This window comes from Conger conger, chromosome 11, assembly GCF_963514075.1.
Source record: "Conger conger chromosome 11, fConCon1.1, whole genome shotgun sequence".
Taxonomy (NCBI): domain Eukaryota; kingdom Metazoa; phylum Chordata; class Actinopteri; order Anguilliformes; family Congridae; genus Conger; species Conger conger.
In genome coordinates, this window is record NC_083770.1 from 11081408 (window position 1) to 11107767 (window position 26360).

The following is a 26360-nucleotide window of genomic DNA, read 5'->3' on the forward strand; positions in this document are numbered from 1 at the left end:
TTAACCTACGGAATGCGGAGAAACGATTGGCGGACAGGAATTTTCGCCACGCAGCGAGGAGACGTTCCGGTGAGGCACTTCCGGTTGAATACTGGAGACGTCAGGCTGGTACTCTTTAGTATTTTAATTGTGTTACAGTTTTTTACAATCGTTTTCACACTTGTCTCAATACCATGTCCTCTTTTTCAAAACTCTTCACACAGTGTGCTTTTGAAACACACACCTGAGCACATCAGTTAACCTTTGGTGCAAAACGCACTTCAACCACCAAAACACTTCATATTTCACCCAAAAGTGACTCATGCTGCCATAACTATAGCATATGCTTTCTCCCATAAGACTACTTTGTCACTCAATGTTCAATGAACTACAAAACACAAACAACTTGGAGCATTGCTAAATACATATATTATGTGTTTCCCTTTCCTCTATTTTTGCACAAATATTTCAAGCAAAGCAGCTAAAGAAACCTTTGATCTGTTGGTTTGCCTCTCACAATAGATGTCATGACTGAGTGTGGTAAATTTACAGTAAACTGTAAATGAATGAATGTTTTACTATATTGGAAACCCAGAATAACAATTTTTACTGTGTAATATAAAACAATATATGATAAAGAAACAAATCACAAAAGCAACAGTATTCTTCAGAGGGTTTACAGTATTTTGACGTTTGTTCTCACAGTGCAATATACTGTAATTCAGAAAAGAAAAATACAATACAATCAATTACTCAAAATACATTACAATCAATAACAAATACATACCAAAAAGCAATATTTTCACTATATACAGTAATTTGCACATATATTATATTTTCATCAACATCACTCCGAATGTTATCTCTTGCTACACACCGAGGAAAACATCTCTTTACGTGCCTTATCCAGCCCTGGATGTGTTCATGTCCATACACCCAGCAGCCATTGCATCTAGAAGTGACATCTGTTCATGTGGGTGGTGGTCCAAAACCTTCACATATACCTTCATAAACTTCATATTGTCAGTTCCTTGACCCCCTCAGAGTTCCTGTCAAAGGGGACAGTGTACAACTGGTTCATCCTGATCTGATGTTTCTGTAGCACTCTTGAAATGGTTGTAGTGCTTACACTGTCAATGTTTGGAAATATGTTGTTGTCTGCGATTTTGTTGTTGCGTATTTCTCTTAGCCTGATGCTGTTGTTGACAATGACCATCCCAACTATTGTATCCTCCTGTTGAGGCGTAAACATTCTTCCCCTTCCCCCTGTGTGACCGCTGGGTCCTGTAGTGAGTCAAAGACAAATGTGCACTGATACATCTGCTTTTTCTGGAGACTTCTCAAATCACAGTACTGCTGTAATATACACATCATATACTCCTTCAGTCAGAATGCTGTAAATATTGTATAGTACCTGTTGGTTTGCCTGAAAATCCTCACTATTGAAGCCACTGTGGATCTAGGCAAGTTTGGTTGAACCCTCAACCTGCTTCCCTCAGGGACAGACCATGATTTACCACATGATCAATGACTGTGGCTGTTCTTGCTCTTCCGTGACGTCTTCTTCCTCTGCCTCTGGCTGCATCCATTTTCCCCACCAAGGCTAAAGGATGCAAATGCCAATCCAAAGGTGGCCCCTTTTGTATATGTGGTAACGGGGCACAAACAACAAACACCTGGGTATATTGTTCACTGAAATGACAGACAGGTGTTTCAACAGTACATACAGTGCATCCGGAAAGTATTCACAGCGCTTCACTTTTCCCACATTTTGTTATGTTACAGCCTTATTCCAAAATGGAATAAATTCCTTTTTTTCCTCAAAATTCTACACACAACACCCCATAATGACAACATGAAAGAAGTTTTTTTGAAACTTTTGCAAATTTATAAAAAAAAAAAAACTAAGAAATCACATGTACATAAGTATTCACAGCCTTTACCATGAAGCTCAAAATTGAGCTCAGGTGCATCCTGTTTCCACTGATCAACCTTGAGATGTTTCTACAGCTTAATTGGAGTCCACCTGTGGTAAATTCAGTTGATTGGACATGATTTGGAAAGGCACACACCTGTCTATATAAGGTCCCACAGTTGACAGTGCATGTCGGAGCACAAACCAAGCATGAAGTCAAATGAATTGTCTGTAGACGTCCGAGACAGGTGTCATGAGCCGGACTCCCTTACCAGCTCAGACCTTACGTTCCCAGGAGCAGTACCCCATGAGGAGGTGTCTCGGAGACGAACTCTCTTTTCCTTTAAGTATCTTCGAACGTCCTGGAGAACTGGTAAGTTCTACTGAACTTCCATCCCAGTCTCGAAGTGAAGTGGGGTGACGCAACACTGTTATATGATCTCCTGTATTCACTGTATTCCTCTAAAAGACCCTTTCTTTATTAATTCACCCTCTCTCAGATATGATTATAGTCAGATATACTTTAGTATAATCAAAAGAATAGAGTTATACAGCTCACAGGTTAAATATCATCTTTCAGTTTGCTAATCACATACATTGCTTTATATTCTTTCAACCGTATACCGGTGCCTTTATGTGATTCACATAAGGTTCATATAACCCCTTTGTTTTTCTAATTCACCTTTCCACCAGATGTTAATGTCAAGATCCATCCATCCATCCATCCATCCATCCATCCATTATCTGAACCCACTTATCCTGAACAGGGTCGCAGGGGGGCTGGAGCCTATCCCAGCATACATTGGGCGAAAGGCAGGAATACACCCTGGACAGGTTGCCAGTCCATCGCAGGGCACACACACCATTCACTCACACACTCATACCTATGGGCAATTTAGACTCTCCAATCAGCCTAACCTGCATGTCTTTGGACTGTGGGAGGAAACCGGAGTACCCGGAGAAAACCCACGCAGACACGGGGAGAACATGCAAACTCCGCACAGAGAGGCCCTGGCCAACGGGGATTCGAACCCAGGACCTCCTTGCTGTGAGGTGGCAGTGCTACCCACTGCACCATCCGTGCCGCCACGTTAATGTCAAGATACACCCTTCAAATATCCATCCTCTTTGGCCTTTACCTTATCCTATGGCTCCCCCTTCACGGAGATAATTATATGAATTATAGAAACAGAAAGGAAACTTATAACTTTAAATCACCTAACAATGCAACCTTCTACCTTATAAGTAATATAAAATATAATTACCACCCATGCCCCAAATATAGTCGTCCCGCGCCGTCTTGCCCTCCTCGTCAAGCGAAGTCCTAAGAGCCTTTTTTTAATGTCTAAAAGCTCACTCCTTATATATCCTGAAACTTGTACAGAAATGTACCTATACTGATAAGAAACTGGCACAGAAAGTACCTGTTGTACCGAGTGGCACAACACTAACTCTCGCGACCCATCTAATGGGCCTATTCATCATCACTGTTATCTGTCTCACTGTCGTTTCCCCATACCTTAAAGGGAGTTTCCCAACACTTTATCTCATATACCCCTCCAGTAGGGAGTTTCCACCATCCTAGCACTTTCTCTAGATGCTCCTTCTTGTGTCGCCGTAACGGATCCACAAAGGACATTCAACTTATGGCTGCGTGTAGCTCACTTCCTAACTCCTCCACAGTCAGTCCTTTGAATCTATCCGTCAAATTGTTAGCGCTATAATCAGGGAGGCCCTTAAAGCCTCTTAATCTTCTTTCGGTATTAACATCTCTCCCTTCTTCCTTATCTTTCCTACATTTTTCCATCTCCTCATACTCTTTTATTTCCCAATCGTCCACACTGTTTTCCTCATCTCTTTGCTTATGCTCCTCCCCTGTAGGAGCAAGCCCTCAACCAAGAATGTTATTATATCCACCGTTTCTGTGAAAGCCAGACCCCCTGACCCCATGCCCGTTCAGCATGTTGAGTCTCCTCCAAGGTCATGCTGGAACACATTCTATGCATGGCCTCAGTCAGACCTTTAGCCTTGCTCTCTAGTACTCTAAATCTAAGTCCTCTGACTTCAGACTCCTCAGTGTCCATAAACGGTTGTACATTTGTCCTGAACCACATATTTTTCCTCTTACGGGGGTGCTTACTACCACCCCACTGGCGTGTGCGAGGGGTTAACAATGCATTCCTGCCCAACCCATCTTCCGTCAATCTCTCATCAGGCGGGCCTACGGCCGGGTCCTCGACACAGGATTGTCTCGAGGCACAAATCTGGGGAAGGGTGCAGAAAAATTTCTGCTGCTTTGAAGGTCCCAATGAGCACAGTGGCCTCCATCATCCGTAAATGGAAGAAGTTCAGAACCACCAGGACTCTTCCTAGAGCTGGCCGCCCGTCTAAACTGAGCAATCGGGGGAGAAGGGCCTTAGTCAGGGAGGTGACCAAGAACCCGATGGTCACTCTGTGAGAACTCCAGAGTTCCTCTGTGGAGAGAGGAGAACCTTCCAGAAGGACAACCATCTCTGCAGCAATCCACCAATCAGGCCTGTATGGTAGAGTGGCCAGATGGAAGCCACTCCTTAGTAAAAGGCACATGGCAGCCCAACTGGAGTTTGCCAAAAGGCACCTGAAGGACTGTCAGACCATGAGAAACAAAATTCTCTGGTCTGATGAGACAAAGATTGAACTCTTTGGCGTGAATGCCAGGCTTCAGGTTTGGAGGAAACCAGCCACCGCTCATCACCTGGCCAATACCATCCCTACAGTGAAGCATGGTGGTGGCAGCATCATGCTGTGGGGATGTTTTTCAGCGGCAGGAACTGGGAGACTAGTCAGGATTGAGGGAAAGATAAATGCAGCAATGTACAGAGACATCCTGGACGAAAACCTTCTCCAGAGTGCTCTTGACCTCAGACTGGGGTGACGGTTCATCTTTCAGCAGGACAACGACCCTAAGCACACAGCCAAGATATCAAAGGAGTGGCTTCAGGACAACTCTGTGAATGTCCTTGAGTGGCCCAGCCAGAGCCCAGACTTAAATCCGATTGAACATCTCTCGAGAGATCTGAAAATGGCTGTGCACCGACACTCCCCATCCAACCTGATGGAGCTTGAGAGGTGCTGCAAAGAGGAATGGGCGAAACTGCCCAAAGATAGGTGTGCCAAGCTTGTGGCATCATATTCAAAAAGACTTGAGGCTGTAATTGCTGCCAAAGGTGCATCAACAAAGTATTGAGCAAAGGCTGTGAATACTTATGTACATGTGATTTCTTAGTTTTTTATTTTTAATAAATTTGCAAAAGTTTAAAAAAAAACCTCTTTCATGTTGTCATTATGGGGTGTTGTGTGTAGAAGTTTGAGGAAAAAAATGAATTTATTCCATTTTGGAACACACACACTGTAACATAACAAAATGTGGGAAAAGTGAAGCGCTGTGAATACTTTCCGGATGCACTGTATACACTAATAGTGGAAAAATCTCTTCAGTGACAACTACATCTATATTTACCCTATATACATGCACATTTCAATGCAAGTATGATCACTTTTGTATAGATGGTAACAAGGCTGCAAACAAAAAAAAAATGGAATAAACTGAATAAACTTTCTGCTCAAATCAGAATGATCTGTCAAGCATATAGTTTCATTTTTCTGCCAAAATGCCTTCCACAATGATCAGAATTTTATTGGGTTTTGAACTGAAAGTTAACTGTTTTGAACAGAGTATCTAAATGTCTGCAAAATCTGCTGTATTTGTACAAACTTTTGCTGGTAGTGAACACTGACTGAGAGAGGTATTCATGAACTTTGGAAGAAGTGATGATTGAATGCCTTTAGTATGAAAGAAATGCAAAAATATCCACAGTTTAGTTCACATAGTCTAATGATATGGTGAATGTGTTTGAAAAATTGGACGTGGTATTGAGACAAGTGTGAAAACGATTGTAAAAAACTGTAAATAGATTTATTATGAAACAGAAATAACCAGGAACAACATCATAATTTGATCTAAGTTCTGCAGACAAATGGCAAAAAAGTTTAAATGTGTTGTGTTGTTTCCCATTTAAACAACAAGACAACAATAATTTAGTGAACTCAAGTATATATTTTTACATTATCAATTTAAAATAAAGTACACTTGTTAAATGACCAAATATAATTACATACAACTGTAACGATGCTGATCTGTATGATTATACAAGGTGGAATTATGTAATCTTTCAAGCAATTGTTTGTTTGAATGTAAAAAGTTACTATATAATCATCATCATTGGCTGTGTGTTGTTTGTCTGGATATCTTCCTCCCCTTCCCCTTCCTCCAGCAGATGACAGTGTCATTTTTTCCAAAGGACGGGGAACCCTTTACACTCCTCCTGCTCCTCACCTGGGCAGAAATAACAAAATGGTATATTTACAAGATGATGTATCTGCTACAACAACAACAACAACAAGAATAATAATAATAATAATAATAATAATAATAATAATAATAATAATAATAATAATAATAATAGTTCTCATTTCATTCATGACATTCAAAGCACAAAACTGAGACAATGGGGAAAACCAAATAAACTAGGTTAACATACAGATTTTAGTTTTATTGGTTTACTGGTATTAATTTTTATGACATTCTAGTATATGTGTGGCAGTGCTGTTATCCAGTGCAGCTTACAAAATACTGTAAAGGGCAGTTATAGTCCAGTTATAGTCCAGTGTCACTCAACTGAAATCGCAGAACATTCATGAAAGTTCTGTGGTGGTTGTCCTTCATTAAAAAAAAGAAGTATAAACCAAATGTGGCTGTGGCCAGCAATGTCCATTAAACTTTGTCAGTCACTGGGCTATAAACTGGCCTTAAGTGCACTCAGTGATCGTATGATCGTCAGCTGTCCTCACAAGCATGTCCTGCTATCAACACAGCATCTGCAGGGATAGATTAGGAGAAGTTTCTAGTTCCTAGAAGTTTCTAGTTTCTCCTCAGTGACGGCTCATTGTGTAGAGTTGCCAAACATTCAGTCCACACATGCACACAGGCATGCCCAATCCCAGTATGTGTGGACTATGCATCCCAGACCTGGGACAAATATGTATTTTAAATACTTTAGCTATTTCAATGCTGGTAATATTCAAAAACATCAGCAGAAACTGTACCAAAATGTATAGTCATGTAAAATAAGTGCTTTGTTTCTTAAATTTGAAAATGGATGTCTCTGTTCTATCCTGTGCATATGTGGTGAGACTTTTTTCTTCACGGGAAGTGACACCTGATTATTATAAGCTTGATTTCTCACAGTGAACCCACACATAAAGCTGCTGCACACACAGACAGACACACATACTGTCTGTCTGTGTGTGCATGTGTGTGTATGTGTGTATGCATGTGTGTGTGTCTGTCTGTGTGCATGTGTGTGTATGTGTGTATGCATGTGTGTGTCTCTCTGTGTGTGCATGTGTGTGTATGTGTGTATGCATGTGTGTGTCTGTCTGTGTGTGCATGTGTGTGTATGTGTGTATACATGTGTGTGTGTCTGTCTGTGTGTGCATGTGTGTGTATGTGTGTATGCATGTGTGTGTGTCAGTCTGTGTGTGCATGTGTGTATGTGTGTATGCATGTGTGTGTTTCTGTCTGTGTGTGCATGTGTGTATGTGTGTCTGTGTGTGTATGTGTGTATGCATGTGTGTGTGTCTGTCTGTGTGTACATGTGTGTGTCTGTCTGTGTGTGCATGTGTGTGTATGTGTGTATGCATGTGTGTGTGTCTGTCTGTGTGTGCATGTGTGTGTATGTATGTGTGTGTGTCTGTCTGTGTGTGCATGTGTGTATATGTGTGTATGCAAGTGTGTGTGTGTCTATGTATGTGATTGTGGTTCTACATGTTTGTGTGCATGTTTATGTGTGTGTGTATGTGTTTGCGTATGTGTACACGCATGTGTGTGTGTGTGTGTGTGTGTGTGTCTGTGAGTATGCATGTGTGCCTGTGTCCATGTATGTAATTGTGGGTCTGTCTGTGTGTGCGTGTGTGTGTCTATGTATGTGATTGTGGGTCTACATGTTTGTGTGCATGTTTATATGTGTTTATGCGTATGTATGTGCATGTGTGTGTCTGTCTGTGTGTGCATGTGTGTGTATATGTGTATGTAAGTGTGTGTGTCTACGTATGTGATTGTGGGTCTTCATGTTTGTGTGCATGTTTATGTGTGTGTGTGTGTGTGTGTGTGCGTATGTGTGTATGTGTGTGTCTGTCTTTGTGTGCACGTGTGTGTCTGTGTGTGCATGTGTGTGTATTTGGGTATGTAAGTGTGTGTGTGTCCACGTATGTGATTGTGGGTCTTCATGTTTGTGTGCATGTTTAAGTGTGTGTATGCATGTGGGGGACATGTGTGTGCATGTGTGTGTATGTTTGTATACGTGCATGTGTGGATTTGTGTGTGTGTGTGCACATGTATGTGTGTGCGTGTTTGCATGTGTGTATGCATGAGTGTGTGTATTTCTGCATGTGTATCTGTGTGCATTTGTGAGCGTATGTGTGTGCACGTATATGTGTGTGTGCATATATGTATGTGCATGTCCCTGTGTGTGTTTGCATGTGTGCATGGGTGTGTGTGTGTGTGTGTGTGTGTATGTGTGTATGTGTGTATGTGCATACTTGTGTGTTTGCATGTGTATGTCACAGGAAAGTATGAGTGGATGTTTGGTGAGTGGATGTTTGTGCCAGAAAAAAACATCGGAAGTCAAAGTCTCAGAAGGAAACACAAATGCCTTTTAATAGCATGCACTGAGCAGAACTTAAATAAGCAACAGAACCCAATTCTAGCACAGAGAACCCAGTCCCAGAGAACCTAACACAGAGAACCCAGTCACAGAGAACTGAACAGAACAGTCCACAAAGGTTGAGTGTCCATGTGCAGTAAAAATACAAGAACACAGTCAAACTACAATAAGGCACAGAGACAATGGTCAGCTTAATTCTCACACTTTTCACTGGGTAGGTATGGCTAATTTGTCTTGGGGGGATGTTTGGGATAGTTCGAACAGCACCATAACATTTCAGCTTATTCACCTTTAAGATTAGTCAGAGTTTCACTTGTTTTCATAGCTTACACTATATTTCTACATTATATTATAAGTGTTATAAGAATTAGGCTGAATGGGTTGATAATACTAATTACATTTCCAGAGCAAAGCAACTGTATTGACCAGTGATAGTGATTATGGTGAGTGAAATTGCTCCACTTTATATCAGCACACTGGTTATTGGTAATAGACTGTCTGTTCTGTATGTCTCAGCCTTTCGAGCCTCTCTTGAAGACAACACACTTAAAAAATCCATTCAAGCTAATGGCTAGAACTTGATTAAACAATACCCCCTCTATCCCCTGACATGGTACATTCCACAGATGATCCACAATTTTAGCCCTACCCAGGAGGTTACTGATGGCAGTGATGGTGGCAGCAACAATGTAATACAAGCAGATGTAATTATTTAGTGGACCAAACTGTCAGTCAAGCAAGACAGGCTCCAATGAGATAGCTTATTTTACTTTAAATAAATATAGAAATAAATAATAAAACAATAAATAAACCCATACATGTGTGTTTTCTAGTATTACTATATTACTACCATAGAAACAACTCTGCAGCTGGTAATTAGTACAGCCAGTTCTGTGTAAATAAGTTGTCTGTCATATTGGGTGCAGAGAGCGAGAGATAGACAGAGAGACAGAAAGAGAGAGAGAAAGAGGCAGAAAGAGAAAGAGAGAGAGATGGAGGTCAGTTGGTTACATTTTTCCAGGGGCTCCACTTGCTCCAGGCAGAGGGGATGAGAGGGTCGCGGGAACGCGCACGGAGCTCGCTAACTTTCTCCTTGGTCTTGATCACGCCATCAGCCGCATGTTCCGCCTGGTGGGGGGGGGGGGGGGGGGAATCACTGTCAATGATTGTTCATGCTCGCATTTCAAAGTGTGATATTGGACTTTCTGTGAGCGGGTGACCCAGTGTGGTTCTGCTACGGACCACTGGGAGGCTCCCACGCATTGGTTTCTCTGAGCTTAATTACCCCTGATGGGTTTCGGCCGTGTGAGCGCTATATTAAGCTCCCGGTTTCCTAGGCTCGGACGGCAGACTCATTGGGAGTTGCTGCAGAGCACTATCCTGTGCTGGGGCTCTGGAGCAGGGCTGCTGGACTCCACATCCTGCGGGACACTGTGTCCGCAGGCATTCCCTACAGCCATGCAGAACGCCGACCGGTTTCAGTACTTTGCTTATCTGAACTAAGCAGGTAAATGAACGAGTGAAGTCAGGTGGTATATTTGTGCATTCACCCTTCATCAGTACACACCAGGTGGCACGGTAGGATCAAATGCCTGCAGACATTACATTACATTACATTACATTAAAGGCATTTGGCAGACGCTCTTATCCAGAGCGACGTACAGTTGATTAGACTAAGCAGGAGACAATCCTCCCCTGGAGCAATGCAGGGTTAAGGGCCTTGCTCAAGGGCCCAACGGCTGTGCAGATCTTATTGTGGCTACACCGGGATTAGAACCACCGACCTTGCGTGTCCCATCATTTACCTTAACCACTACGCTGTATGCCTCTGTGTGTGTGTGTGTGTGTGTGTGTGTGTGTGTGCGTGCATGCGTGCGTGCGTGTGTGGTTGGATGTAGTAGAGCAGTATCCTCACCTTGCCATTGTCCTTGTTCTTGAACTGAATCTCATGCTCCAGGGGGAAGTAGCTGATTGGTTGTGCCCAACTTTCGGCGGGCTGGACCGTCACTGTGAGGGTCTTTCCAGTCTTCTCACACATCACCGCCTGGGGCGGGTCGGGCTGGACTGGGGGCCAAGAGGAGGGAGTCAGACTGCTGTCTCTCACCCTTTCATCAGCGCATTTACCCTTCATCAGCACACACCAGTGCATTCACCCTTTCATCAGCACACACCAGTGCATTCACCCTTTCATCAGCGCATTCACCCTTTCATCAGCACACACCAGTGCATTCACCCTTTCATCAGCACACACCAGTGCATTCACCCTTTCATCAGCGCATTCACCCTTTCATCAGCACACACCAGTGCATTCACCCTTTCATCAGCGCATTCACCCTTTCATCAGCACACACCAGTGCATTCACCCTTTCATCGGTGCATTCACTCTTTCATTAAAGCCATGTTATTCAGGCAGGTGATGCTCTGAACTTCAGTTGTTTTACAATTTGTGCAAAGGCAGAGAGCCCTGTGAAGTTTTGAAACACGCTCTCACCGATATCACGCAGGTAAAAGTGGATGGTCTTTTTCAGGTACAGCTTGCTGTTCAGAGCCTCCACTGTGACCTCCAGGGGGGAGGCCTCTTCAGCATACGGGGAGTTGGAGAGGGGCAGGGTGAACTGGAAACGGTCCTGTGCCCTACTGCCATTACACTCACGGTGGGCCTGCCTATCACTATGGGAGATGGGAGAGTGAGAATCAGTGGATGTTTTATTTAGCAGTGTGTTTGTGTCTATGTGTGTGTGTACATGTGTAAGTATGTGTGTGTGTGTGTGTGTGTGTGTGTGTATATGTGTGTGCGCGTGTGTATGTGTGTGTGTGTGTGTGTACATGTGTACGTCCGTGTGTGTATGTATGTGTGTGTGTGTGTGTGTATGTGTGTACATGTGTACGTCCGTGTGTGTATATATGTGTGTGTGTGTGTGTGTGCACATGTGTATGTCCATGTGTGTTTTTGTGAAACTGTTACCTATGGTAGCTCAGTCTGGCTGCAGTGAAGCTGGATGCAGTCAAATGGCAGGTGATGGAACAGCCGTACGTCTGAGTGGAGCAGGAAAAGGAGTCTGAGAGAGAGAGAGAGAGAGAGAGGGAGAGCAGGAGAGAGGGAGTGAGAGAGAGAGAGAAAGAGAGAGAGCGAGAGGGAGAGAGGGCTCAAATCAGTTCACCATGCCATAGATCCTCCAGTAATTTCTGTTACTATCCCAATATTTTCTCCTCTTACCGCTCTTCTTGGTATCGTCATCATCATCATCATCCTCGTCATCCACATAGTCATCTTCATCCGTCTGCTTCAGGAGCAGGTAGGTGCTGTTCTGCTTGCGGCCCTCCCCCCAGCAGCTGTACTCTCCGGCGTTGGGCATGTCCAGGGAGTGCAGCTGCAGGGTCCGTCCAGTCATGTGAATGTATTTGGAGCCTATCAGCGTCATCTCCACGCCATCCGACTTCTGCTTCCAGGTCACCTGACCCGGGAAGTCTGTGTCACAGGTAATGTTCACGGAATCCTTCTTGTTACTGACCTGGACTGTGGACACAGACACGCACACACACATTTAGTATTGATTTTCTGATAGGCCTATGGCTGAATTGGACAATGCTAAGTGGACACCTGACCGCTGAAACAAAGCCATTTCTGGAAAATCACGAGTTCAGGCATGAAGCCTAACCAATCTCATATGCGTACCACTGAGCCCTTGCAGAAGCACAATTGCGTTCTCGCAGGCACGCTTCACTGCAGTTTTGAAATGTCCACTTGGGGTGCTACAGGGAAGCTTAGACCTCAAATTACTGGAGAACAGGCTCGTTTGCTTGGGAGATGAACATGACCACTTTGCTGGTTTAGAGTAGCGGTTCAATCTAGTGGTTAGCGAGTCAGCTTCTCCTGTTTGCTATCCAGGTTCGTAAACCACATTTAACATATCAGGCTGCATGGCATAAGAACAACAAAGTATATTAAACAGAAACTAATCGGTGGGTAGGGGGAAAAGGCAATCTGTTTTTCAAATATTTCGTTGTTAATCATACATTCTGTTGTTAAATTTGCACAGCCACCACATGACGCTAGTCCACCTAACACGTAAAAATGGGTAGTTCTGGAGGATTAAAAAGATTTCACATTCCTAAAAGCCTTGAGTTTCTTCACCACCCCTAGTGCCCATCTTGTTTTAAACAACAACGTGTAGCTGTGAGAACATAATCGTGGCTCTGAGCGAAAAGAGGACAGCAGGGCTGAGAGGCGCCTGCCCCCTGCCGTGTGAAAGTGCACAGCCGTGCGCCTCAGGTGCTCGCTCTTACATTTCGTGGGGAAGTGATTCAGGCCACAGACCATGGTCATACACACGGCCAGCGGCAGGGAAATCCAGGGAGTGAGATACATCTGCGATACAGAGAGAGAGAGAGACACTGTAATAACATTGACCCTCTGCCCCTATGTGTGAGAGGATTCCCTGGTCCATACCACTAATGACTGTGTGTGTTGTGTGAATAGGGGGTTTCCCTTGTTGAGGAATTTAAATGCAAATTTGTTGGTTTTTTCTTTTCTTTTCCTTTTCTACAGCAGACAAATGTATAATAAAGGTGACCAGCGATCAGTGACCTTTAGCTTTGAGCAGTCATCTGGAAACTTCATACATCTTTCAGAAATAGTGATGCGAAATTGTGGTGACAATCGGGCTGGTACATGCTAAACATGAGACCCTGACAGAGAAGTATCATGTAGTCCTACCACAGAACACTATTATACCACAGCCGTCGAAACCCACATATTATACCTCCAAACCTGCTACAGCTGTATTCTGCCTCCACACGGTTCCACTCTAACGGAACATTCCATATCTACACGGTTCCACTCTAACAGAACATTCTATATCTACATTGTTCTACTGTAACAGAACATTCTATATTTACACGGTTCCACTCTAACAGAACGTTCAATATCTACATGGTTCCACTGTAACAGAACATTCTATATCTACATGGTTCCACTGTAACATAACATTCTATATCTATACGTTCCACTCTAACAGAACATTTTACATAGTAGTAGTAGTAGTAGTAGTGAAAAAACACATTGAAATCACACACCAATTTACATACATCATTGCATCATACCATCTCAAATAAAACATTTACAAAAAACTATTAAAACAGATACATATTAAATATAGTATATCAAGAAAAATACAATGCTCCAGAACAGCATAAGCCCAATGCAGAAGAACCAGGATGAGCAGAGGGCTATGAAGTGTGTTTATTAATACGTCTGGCAAAATAAGGAAACGAGGAGTTCTGGTCACGGCCAGTTCTACTTTGCGGGTTCTACAGCGACACGGTTCCACTCTAACTGAATATTCTGCATCCACACTTTCCCACTCTAAAGGCTGGGAACATTTCTCAACAAAAAACCCAAGCAACACGAGACGCGTGCCTTTTTGCTCTCTCATGGTGATATTTGATGTCTGATAAATATGAATACGAAATATGAGACCAGTTTAATCTCTCAGCAACAACTAACTGGCATCTTCTTCTGTCATCCAAGCTCTCTACCTCACCGCAGACATGTGACCTCAGATATAACCACATTTGATGGTGCTATATGATGCTACAAGGGTTGGGGAGCAGTTTAACAACATGTAGTTAAAGCTCTTAGTTTACTACTACATGTACTGTAAGTATGCTTTTTCATTACCTTTTGCAGCAGTTTACTGGTAGTTCAACTACATTCAAATCGTTATAGTGGTTGTAATAGTTCATTACTCATTTTGAGGTGTAGTTCTTTACCACAACAAACAACTAATTTTGGCCCAAACCATTTTGATCAAATATCACCTACTCTCTTTTTTTTTTTTTTTTTTTTCTGAATGGTGAGAATCACTCCCCTCCACTGTAGTCAACTGCCAATTTTTTTTACCTACAATTTTGAGTTGACCTAATTTCAGTTGTGTAAGCTATATTTCTCTCTAGGGCAGCTTGTCAAGTAATTGGTAGTTTGTACAACTACGCTTTCAAAGTAGTTTCCCAAAAACTGTAACCACAGTCATGGCGATAAAAAAAGAGTACTGAAAACCAAATACCAATCAAAACAAAATATAAGGTCATCCTCATGACTATACGCATTGTCATTAAATAATGAAAATATAAGGATAATTGATGATCATTTTGAATATACATATGATAAACGGATGAATGACATGAATAATGTTAAATAAATACCTATAAGGCCTACATTACAATGTAATAATAATATCCAGATAAATACTAAAAGCACTCTTTGCCATATAAATTCTATAAACATTTCAGCAAAATTGCTTTTATCATTCATTATTCGGCCTCCAAACATTTATTCTGTACTTGGGAGAGCTATTCATGCTCATGCAATAAATAAATACTGAATTACTGAATTAATTACTTAATTAATTAATAATAATAATGAATGAACAAATAACCAAATGAATACGTATTTAAATAGATACATTGAATCAATAAATAAATTAACCTAAAACTCACTATTCTAAAACTAATGTAGTACTTCGCCGGAGCTAATCATTAAAACCTGACATTCCTACAGACCGGACTCCCGTTTATGCCATACCTTGAGCTCCGCGCAGTCGGTGCAGTTTTTTTGCGCAGTTGAATGCAAGGTTGCAAGCCGCTGTGTGGCTTCGTCTGTGCACAGCAAGCATATATAGCGAGCCTTACACCTACACACTGCCTATTAACATCAGCGTACGCTGGGTAAATTCCTAGAAAGCATAACCTATTCATGTCGTCGGGGCTCGCTGCGGGGATGTTTCAGGACAGATATATAATATTTGAAATTAATAAGATAAACGCGCTTAATAATAACAATCGACAGCGTCATGCAGTTTCTGGGAGGGTTATTTTCCCGCCTTTGGGTGCTCTTTCTTTTCTTAATTATAGCCTTGCTATATAGGTTCATGTTACTGGTCAATCTAAAAATGTGGAAGTGGATTTAGAATGAAATACGCATTCTACTAATTTGATCTGAAGCAATCCGCAAGCAAAGACGGGAGGACTTTATCCGTGGTCCTGTTTGGCGAGAAATTGTGGGGTTGATGCGGTACTTATTTTATTCCAGGTTAATTTAATATAGTCAGTTTAAAAGAGCATATTTGAAACTGAAAGGAAGAAGTGGTTTGACTCAGTGGACGATTGACTGACTCATTGACCATTTTGTAACTTTGTAACACTATTATTAATGAAATTTTCTTCGGCTGTTATAATAGAAATAAAGACAACCTTAAGTACACGGTTCTCCCCCTGGGGCAATTGTCTGAAACTAAAAACTGTGTAAGGGGAATTCTCTTATCCGATTCCCCTCTTCAGTTTGTATGTGTATGGGGGAATCAATACTGTGCATCAACATTTTGCATCAGTGCTCTCGGCCAACATGCAGGAAGGCATAATAATAACACATTTTATACAAGGGAACATGAACAGTACAAATAAAGGTAACACTTTACAATAAGCTTCCATGAACTGGCATGAACATGAACTGAGAAGTGAATCTGTACAGCTCTGTTAATGTAATTCATGTTAACAACAACATTAGTTATTGCCAATTCATATTGGAATGAAAAAGACAGTTAATGGTTTTAACTAATTATTAAGTTCATCCTACATCCTAATTATTAAGTTCATCCTACATCCTAATTATTAAGTTCATCCTACTAGCCGGTCTCCCAGCGTGTGCCATCAAGCCCCTCCAGCTGGTCCAGAATGCTGCAGCCCGCCTGATCACCAGTCAGCCCAGGTCGGCTCATGTCACCCCGCTTCTCATTGGCCTCCACTGGCTTCCTATTGCCGCACACATCCGATTCAAGGCCCTAGTGTTGGAATTTCAGGCTGCTAAGGGGACTGCCCCACCTTACATACAATCCTTGATCACTCCCTACTCCCCAGCTAGACCACTCCGGTCTGCCAGCTCTGGTCGCCTTATGGTTCCCTCTCTACGTGCTCCTGGCGGTTGAGCTGCTCGTTCACGCCTGTTTTCCGTTCTGGTTCCTCAGTGGTGGAATGACTTGCCTACCCCACCCCCCCTTTCTGATATCCCTATCCTCCTTGTCTAACCAAAAAAAATAAAAATAAAATTGCACTTATGATGACGACTATATGTTTAGAACAGCATTCCATGTGTATTTTCCTAGTTATGGATGTGATGCTTTGACTTGTGGAAGAACCTATGCACTTGTAAGTCGCTTAGGATTAAAAGCGTCTGCCAAATGACAAAAATGTAAATGTAAATGTAAATCCTACGGTTTCCCTATGAAAATCACGTAACAAATATGTTATTTTGTTGTTAACACATGCATTAACTAATGAAAAGTTAAGCTTGTGCTGAATTAATGTATTTGTCCATCATTAATTCATGTTAACTATTAAACCTGCAGACACTGTGGCCCTCCAGGACTGGAGTTAAACCTGCAGATACTGTAGCTCTCCAGGACTGGATTTAAACCTGCAGACACTGCGGCCTGCCAGGAGTGGAATTAAACCTGCAGACACTGGCCCTCCAGGAGTGGAGTTAAATCTGCAGGCACTGTGGCCCTCCAGGACTAGATTTAAACCTGCAGGCACTGCGGCCCTCCAGGACTGGATTTAAACCTGCAGACACTGGCCCTCCAGGATTGGAGTTTGAGACCTGTGGTTCAGACAACAAAAAGTACTTTTCTTCTCTTGGACATAAAATGGTGGCAGTCTTTGTGCTACAATGTTGACTGCCCAAGGAGTCTAGCCAATGATCAGCCAAATTACCAGGCTTCCACATGGCAAGCTGACCTGTCCCCCATCACCCTGTCATTACTCTTTAGTACTTTTTGGCAGTATACAAAATATATAGTAATACTAGTAGTAGTACACGTGGCGCTAAGACCCAGACACCACTCCTGGATCTGGGTCATGGTATCACTACTTCCCTTCCTGTCCCAAGCTCTGGAGCAAGCTTTGTTACTCCAAGAGCACGACCTGCTCGACCATCACTGGTCCAGCTTCTGATCCGGGCACTCGACAGAGACTGCTCTCCTGGCTGTGACGGAGGCGCCTGCCACTGCTTGAGCATCATCCCCCTCCTCTGTCCTGTTCCTCCTTCACCTGTCTGCAGCATTTGGCCAACCACAAACTGGTGATGTCCACCCTGGGTGAGATGGGCATTTCTGGGACGGCCCCGTCTTGGTTTGTGTCCTGTCCAGCAGATAGGTCCTGCCAGGTTGCCTGGAGGGGGTCCGTCTCTGCTCCTCATCTCCTTCTCACAGGAGTCCCACAGGGCTGTGTACTGGGGCCTCTGCTGTTTTCCCTCTACTCAAAATCTCTTGGCTCAGTAATTTCTTCACATGGCTTTTTGTATCACTGTTATGCTGATGATACACAACTTTTCCTGTCTTCCCCCCCCCCCCTCTGCCATACAGGTCAATGAGAAAATATCTGTCTGCCTGGCTGATCCCTATTATAGAGCATCCCTATTACAAGAACTCTCAGTCGTCGTTGATGGTACTACAGTGACTGCCTCCCGCTCTTCTAGGAATCTGGGGTGGTCCTGGATGAAACAACTAGAATCGACAGACTAGATTACCGCGACTCATTACTTGCAAGTCTGGCAGTCTACGCCATCCAGCTGCTGCTAGGATCAGATTCAAAGTTCTGACTCTGGCTTATGCTGCAGTCAACAAGGCGGCCCCTCCCTACCTACAGGACATAATTCAGCCCGACCACTCCGCTCTGCTGCCACAGGTGGGCTCGCTCATCCTGCCAGCCGTGTCATCGGCTCTCGCTTGTCCCAACTGCGGAGCTTCTCCACCCTGGCTCCCCAGCGGTGGAACGACTGCCCCATCCCCATAAGAACTGCGCACTCGCTACCCCTTTTCCGCCACAGTCTGAAGACTCATCTCTTCGCACTGTACCTTAACTCCTCTGCAGGATTCCGCTTACCTATTGTCACTTGTTTTCCACGTGTCTATCTTTACCCATATATGCCTGTGGGTTTTTTTTTACCTTAACCTAGGACTTTTGAATTAGTATTTCTCGGTACTGTCGCGTTGGGTAAAAGCATCTGCTACATCAAATGTAATGTAATGTAAAGTCATGTACTTTCGTGGTGGTGACTGTGGTTTGGTGAAACCAATACGCACCCAAGACTAGGTTCCAGTCCAACTGGGTCGAATGGCCATTTAGCCCCAGGCCTGGAGATACTCTATAGGTACATAAGATTGTGGTAAAATTCATTTTTTTTGGCACATCTGTGACACATACACCACTCCCAGGTAAAGTCATGTATTTTTGTGGTGGTGAGTGGTGACTGTGGTTTGGTGAAACCAAGACATTACAGACAAAGCGAACCCCTTTCAGGGCACTCCAGTTTGCTGGCACACAGAAAGTATGACGTGCCCTTTGACACTTTTATACTCAATAATGAGTAAAAGTCATCCAACACTATGTCACAAAATATTTGAAGCATTGAGAAGACCTTTGAGTTTTCATAGCTTTTCTGTGACTTGCTAACTGCCCTAAAACCACTTCCTCAACCTAAAGCCACTCAACCTGCATGGTCCTTTGTCAATTAATAAAGGTTGCAGAGAACTACATAGCAATTCCAATGGTGGTTATTTACTCCCTGTGACAGCTGCCTAGAGGGACCCTGAAGCCTGGGATTTGAACCTATAACCTCCAGCATTGGACCATTCATACCAGCATATGCTCGCCTGTGACTTGGCCCAAAACAGCATTCACTCCTAGTAGCTGGTTCATCACTAGCTCAGGTCTTAGTGGTGGGACTGGGCTATTGCCGCTCAATTGTAGATGAACAAAACTGGAATTGACTTGTTAGTGGAGAGGCAAGGTTGGTGGTTCGAATCCCAGTGTAGCCACAATAAGATCCACACAGCCGTTGGGCCCTTGAGCAAGGCCCTTAGCCCTGCATTGCTCCAGGAGAGGATTGTCTCCTGCTTAGTCTAATCAACTGTACGTCGCTCTGGATAAGAGCGTCTGCCAAATGCCAATAATGTAATGTAATGTAAAGATAAACTGGTCAGGTTTCCACTGTGTCACCATCTCTTTCTGGGGTTTTTTAGTCCTATGAAAAGACCTAAAAGATATCCTGTAACACTGTATCACCAGACAGAGGAGCGATGACATTTTATCCACATGACCGACATGCTGCTAATCACCTGCAAAACTGTTTAAATCATTTTAAACTCATCTTAAATCACTCTGAAATCACCCTTAATTCCCTCCTAAATGTCATCATGTTCCGTATATTTACACCTGCTACTGAGAAAACAACTGATGCTGTTACCTCAATGTTTTCAGCTGGTTTGCAGTTTAAATATGGGGAAGTCCCAAGCCACCGACAGTTCCTTTCTGTGTTTACACACAGGGACTCCACACAAACACACCTGTCATTCTGATATGCAAAAACATCCCTTTGGACTACGAACAGGAAGACGATGATGATGATGATGATGATGATGATGACGATTCCATCGCATCTCTGTATTTAGCATACACTCACATTCAGAGTGACTTGTGTTTTTTTGATGATGATGATGATGATGATGATGATAATAATAATGATTTAATGTCAATTGCTGTTTTTAAATGAAGTTAAGGATCATGTTTTTTGAAGTATGTTAGATCTGTCAAGAGCTACCAATTTGTAGGTTTGCATTCCAACCCTAACAAAGTACATTTCATTCAACAGCTTGAGGTCTCCTTCAGCTGCTAAATAGAATCAGCTTTGCCAAATTAGGATTGAAATGAAAATGACAGGACTATAAATTTCCTAGAACAGGATTGGGCAGTTCCGCTCCATAAGTTTCTGTTTAGCCTGGAGACGTGCTTTTTTTTCCTGTCTTGTTTTTTCACCAACTTCTATGAAATAATATTCCTGTTTTTACCCCAAAGGAGGTTTCATTTACTGTGGAAAATGTCCCTTATAAAGTGCAGTGCGGTGGACTGAAATGGTACGATAGAATAAGGTATCCCAGGAAAAGGCCAGCGGTCAGAGCATTCACAGAACAGGAAACAGGAAGTGAAACCAACGGCAAATGCTCAGTTCAGCCACAGATCATGAGGGTGGCAATGCAACTCTGTGCTAGTCATGTACTTAGATGTGTAACACACGTCCGCCTATGACCCACAGAGCGAAAATACCCCACTTCTGATGAGTCTAATGGCCCAACCTGGAGATATTCTATAGGATCATACAACTGTACCCCTAACCAGCAATATACAGTGCAGTCTGTAAGTATTTGGACAGTGGTGCAAAGTACTTTTGGCTCTGTAGCCCAGTACTTTGGATTTTAAATTAAACAATTCCAATGCCCTGGTTTGTTTTGGTAAGCCTATTGTTTGTCATATGTCTCTGATTGGTTTTTTTTTCTTATTTTGCAGGCTCATAATGGCTTCTTGACTTTCATTGGTACAACTCTGGTCCTCATGTTGATAAATGCTATTAATAGAATTCAAAGCCTCGAATCAAGACTAGGTACTCAAAGCTTTGTCATCATATACTGCACTGATTGAATACACCTGACAAATCCCAAACAGCTAAGATGCCAACTGTCCAATTACTTGTGGTCCCCTAAAATGGGGGTCTATGGATAAAAAGGGATGTAATTCCTACATGGATCACCTGATATGCCTGTGAATACTCTCAAATTGAAGGTGAATATCTGCACTTTAACCTCATATCCATGGTTTGATTTCAAATCCAATTGTTGGGGTACAGAGCCAGAAGAACAGAAATTGTACCACTGCCCAAATACTTACGGGCTGCAATGTATAATTAATTTGTACCCTTTTTGCTTGGAAAATGTACTCATTTTTACCCAAAAGAGAACATTACTGTACTTTCAGGGTACATTTGGGGAATTTGATTCTGGAAGAACAAACATGTACCTCCACTGTCACTTTGTTTCTGAGAATGTGTACCAAGCTCAGTGCTTGCAGGAAATTAAACTAAAACATGCAGGCGCTGTGGCCATCCAGGACCACGGCAGAGTAGGCTTGCAGGCACTGCAACTCACCTTGGCTCTCCTTGGACTCTGGGGTGAACAGTGTGATATCGCATTGCAGTTTAACACACCGTACAGGACATGACCTTATGAAGCAGACAAGTCCTTAGAGAAGCAGACAGCAGATAATCTCCCCATCGCAGAGATGAGGACTTGAGTCGCACATACACGGACTCCAGACTCGACTCGGACTCGTCCAAAAATGACTTGTGAGTCATGCCGAATGTGTCCTGGGCTGGAAGAGTGTCAACCCCTCGCCCCCTTGTTACAGGAGTCCCCCAGGGCTCAGTCCTCGGACCTCTCCTTTTCTCCATCTACACGAGATCCCTTGGCCCCGTGATCTCGGCTCATGGCATCTCCTATCATTGTTATGCTGATGACACCCAACTCTTTCTCTCCTTCCCCCCATCAGACACACAGGTCTCTACCCGTATCTCCGCCTGCCTCAGAGACATCCAGAGCTGGATGGGCAACCACCATCTAAAGCTCAACCCAGGTAAGACGAAGGTGATCTTCATCCCTGCTTTAACCTCTCCCTTCTCTGATTTCTCCATCTCCCTTCTCTGATTTCTCCATCTCACTAGGGGATACCACAGTGACCTCATCCCCTAGGGCAAGAAACCTTGGAGTGGTGATGGACAACAGGCTGTCCTTCTCCAAGAACATCGCTACGGTGACCCGGGCGTGCAGGTTCTTCCTGTACAATATCCGGAGAATCTGACCCTTTCTCACCACCTACTCCACTCAGCTCCTTGTCAAGTAATGGTCCTGTCCCGCCTGGACTATTGCAATTCTCTGCTGGCTGGCCTTCCAGCATCTGCCATCAGACCCCTACAACTCATCCAGAATGCTGCAGCCCGTCTGGTTTTCAATGTTCCCAGACATTCACATGTCACCCCCCTGCTCAGCAACCTCCACTGGCTGCCTGTTATGGCTCGCATCAAATTTAAAACTTTGGTGCTCGCATACCAGTCAGTTAAAGGATCAGCCCCTGTATATATTCAATCGCTTATCAAGACCTATACACCAACAAGACCCCTCCATTCTGCCACTTCGTGCCATCTGGTGCCTCCCCCTCGCCACACCTGCACTTCACGCTCACGACTGCTGTCTGTCCTGGTCCCATGGTGGTGGAATGACCTCCCGGTGGATGTCAGAACGGCAGAGTCTCTGACCTCCTTCAAGCGCAGACTGAAGACCCATCTCTTCAGGCTACACCTTTCCCAACTCACAATCACCGTGATTAGCCTTAGACCGTAATGGCACTTATGTATAGATATCGTTACTTGTATAGGTATTGTTGTTTTTATTGGCTGTTGTATTGTTGTATTCTAGCTGCCAACTGTGGTATGCTAGTTTGAAAGTTGATTGTACTCTTTAAGGGTTCTGAATTTCTGTATGTATACACTAGGACTCGGAACTGTACTGTCCTCTCAGGTCCACTTTTGCACGTGTTCTTGTGATTGATTTGCACTTTGTTGTACGTCGCTCTGGATAAGAGTCTCTGCTAAATGCCACGTAATGTAATGTAATGTAATGTAATGTAATGTAGTGAATGGCATCGGGAAAATGACGGAGTGAATAATGTTTTACATGCCACACCGTGCGACTTTTAGTAGCAATAGCAAGACCCTACCCTGTATTTCATGCAGCATAGCTCGCTAAGATTACAGTTCTGCATGTTGTGGCCTGTGAGTTTAAATAATTCAGGCTCATCGAGCCAAACAAAATGATTGCAACTAGCAAAATGTGGAGAATTGAAATAAAAGAACTTGCTTGTAAATGACGTTAACATTAAAAGCTACCGTAGAACCTGAGTTTGACATGTACTGTAGTTGCATGTGGTTTTGAAATTATTTATAGTTTTACTATGCAATAGTACAATGGCATTCCTTAGGATTCAAGGTTTTCCCAAAATCATAGCTAGCCACATTTGATTTTTTTATTTATTTAATGCTTTGCTGATTGAAGTTAATGCTTAACAGTTACCTTTTATTTAAAAAAGAGTATATTAATAAACCAATACTGCAACATGATTCAAATTTCAACACTTTCAAATAAAGTTGTAATTATTATTCTTGAGTCGCAGTTGCAGATTAAGCCTAGTCCAAGATTAAATTTAATTGGAGATTATCCATACAAAGATGCATTTAGTCCAGGATTAAGCTTAATCTGTGTCCATGTAACAGGCCCATATTGACCGTCATCTTATATTACAGCCCATGGTAATGCGTATATTATGTCACATGAGTCGCACAGAGTTCTTAAAAAATAGAATGGCTATTTATTTGATCTTATTTATGAATCAATTACCTACTACACCAGACCTGAGGTTTTGGCAAGCCTTTCTCCAGCCATTATGAGGAAGGCTTTGCCAAAACGTTGGCTCAGGTGTGGTAGTTCATTGATATATGAATAAGTAAATGAAATAACCACTATCTTTTTGTGTGTCCCTGATAATATTGCTTCTTCAGTTGTCACACACTTGATGTCATATACAAAATATGTCACTTCTGGTTTCTATATCTTCAATTAGCATAGAAATCTTGATGAATTTCTATAGTCATACTGTTGTTCAGGCTGCACCATTCTGGACACTGCTCTGTCGACATAATTTAAAAGATCAGCTCAGAAATTAATGAATCACAGAGCTAATAAATAGTAGTTCTCCTTTTTCGGTTGTTTTGAACATATGACGTTTTGATTCCCACTTCTTGAGCCACTGTTCCCCCATGCCCTGCTGCCACAAAAATAAAAAGATGACGCCTGAAAGAAACCAAACTGACGATGTGACGTCAAGGAGATGGACGTGCAATTTCTCTGTTTTTAGGCTGACAAGTGTGAGAGAGACGTCGTATGTGACAAGCAAGGGGTTTTCCCACGGACCGCTGCGGCCATGATGACTGCCACTGTCCAGAGTGACTTCATGAAGGCATAAATATCACTGATATGAAACTCTGATAAGTCATGAATACACATTTACATGGAAACAAATTAAGGTCAAGTGTTACCGCGACTGTAGGGCGGCCTGTAGCGTAGTGGTTACGGTAAATGATTGGGACCCGCAAGGTCGGTGGTTTGATCCCCGGTGTAGCCACAATAAGATCCTTGAGCCAGGCCCTTAACCCTGAATTGCTCCAGGGGAGGATTTTCTCCGGCTTAGTCTAATAAACTGTACGTCGCTCTGGATAAGAGTGTCTGTCAAATGCCATTAATGTAATGTAATTTAATGTAATGTATTAGGGTCTGGGTGAGGCTACAAGTACAATGTCTACAGGTGAGTTCTGCAGGTGATGTTAACGGTGAGTGCTGTAGGTTCTTTCGGCACCACTCCAGACAGATGACACCCTAGACAACGTCCCTTGTCACCTGTCAGGCTTCAGAACAGAGGAACCAAGAGCAACTAGGAAGTAGACTGAATGATAGCAGGCAATAGTCATACACAGGCAGACGAGAATAACGGAAATAAGCAAGTTCTTGGTCAAAGGTACAGGCAAAGGTTTGTACACGAGGCTACTGGATACGGCAGGGAAAATCCAGAGTACACAGGCAAACATCCGTACACAGAAAAGCAATCAGAACAGGTAGCGGTACAAAATGTAATCCAAAACTCAGTAAACTAAAGTCCAATCAGAGTCCGGCAACAGCAGGTCAAACACGAACAGAAGAGTAATAAAAAAGCAGAGCTAGGGGTACACAAACAGGTGGAACCGAGCAGACATTTACATTACATTTTACATTTTAGTCATTTGGCAGACGCTTTTAATCCAAAGCAATTTACAAGTGCATAGGTGCTACCATAAGTCAAAGCATCACATCCAGAACTAGCGAAATACACATGAAATGCTGTTCTAAACATAGTTGTCATCATTTTTTTTTTTTTTTTTTTGGGGGGGGGGGGGGTTAGACAAGGATAGGGATATCACAAAGGAGGGGCAGGGGAAATCAGGAGGGAGGACTAAGGTAGAGTTTGAAAAGGTGGGTTTTGAGTCTGCGTCGAAATAGGTGGAGGGATTCTGCTGTTCTGACAGTGGTAGGCAAGTCATTCCACCACTGAGGAACCGGAACGGAAAACAGGCGTGAACGTGCAGCTCGACCGCCAGGTGCACGTAGAGAGGGGACCATAAGGCGACCAGAGGTGGCAGACCGGAATGATCTAGCTGGGGAGTAGGGAGTGATCAGGGATTGTATGTAAGGTGGGGCAGTCCCCTTAGCAGCCTGAAATGCCAACACTAGGGCCTTGAATCGGATGTGTGCGGCAATAGGAAGCCAGTGGAGGCCAATGAGAAGCGGCAGGCAGAAACAGAAAGGCAGGCAGGAACACGCTGGAATGAATGGTCCAAGATAACAATCCGGCAAAGAAAGGAGGAAAACAGACAGCTATAACTACACCAACAAATTAACTGAAATGACCAGCAGGTGTGAGACTGGGTGAAACAAATAACAAGATGACAAGACTATAGAAAGAGAACTGGGACAAAACACATGGAATACAGAAAAACGCTCATACAGGGGAATACAGAACATGACAGTCACCTGTACCCACAAAAGAGTGTATAACGCTCACGTTCCGACATTATTTAAGATAGTGGATAAGGGCACTCACCTTGAGATTAATGAACCACTACTTGTCGTGTGGTTTAACTGTCTAGGAAGATGCAGATTTTAGGAAGTTTTCATGAA

At 43.1% G+C, this 26360-nt stretch overlaps 1 protein-coding gene across 1 annotated transcript; it reads right to left on the bottom strand.

Annotated features, from left to right (window-relative positions):
* Nucleotides 1-9657: 9657 nt before the first annotated feature.
* On the bottom strand, nt 9658-12845 carry il12b2 (interleukin 12B 2). Its single transcript, XM_061260561.1, has 6 exons — nt 12825-12845; nt 11876-12170; nt 11624-11717; nt 11150-11328; nt 10574-10722; nt 9658-9786 (listed from the first exon to the last, which is right to left on the bottom strand). The coding sequence occupies exons 1-6, from the start codon at nt 12843-12845 to the stop codon at nt 9658-9660; spliced, it is 867 nt and encodes a 288-aa protein (XP_061116545.1).
* Nucleotides 12846-26360: the final 13515 nt, after the last annotated feature.

Bases quoted from the DNA above. Each gene is read 5' to 3' on its own strand.
- il12b2 (XM_061260561.1), bottom strand. From the start codon at position 12,845: ATGTTCTCACAGCTACACGTT. The intron at 12,171-12,824 runs GTTGTTTAAAAC...TCCACAGTCCAG, and splicing joins TGTTCTCACAGCTACACGTT to GTCAGTAACAAGAAGGATTC. The intron at 10,723-11,149 runs GTGAGAGCGTGT...CTTGGCCCCCAG, and splicing joins CTTTTACCTGCGTGATATCG to TCCAGCCCGACCCGCCCCAG.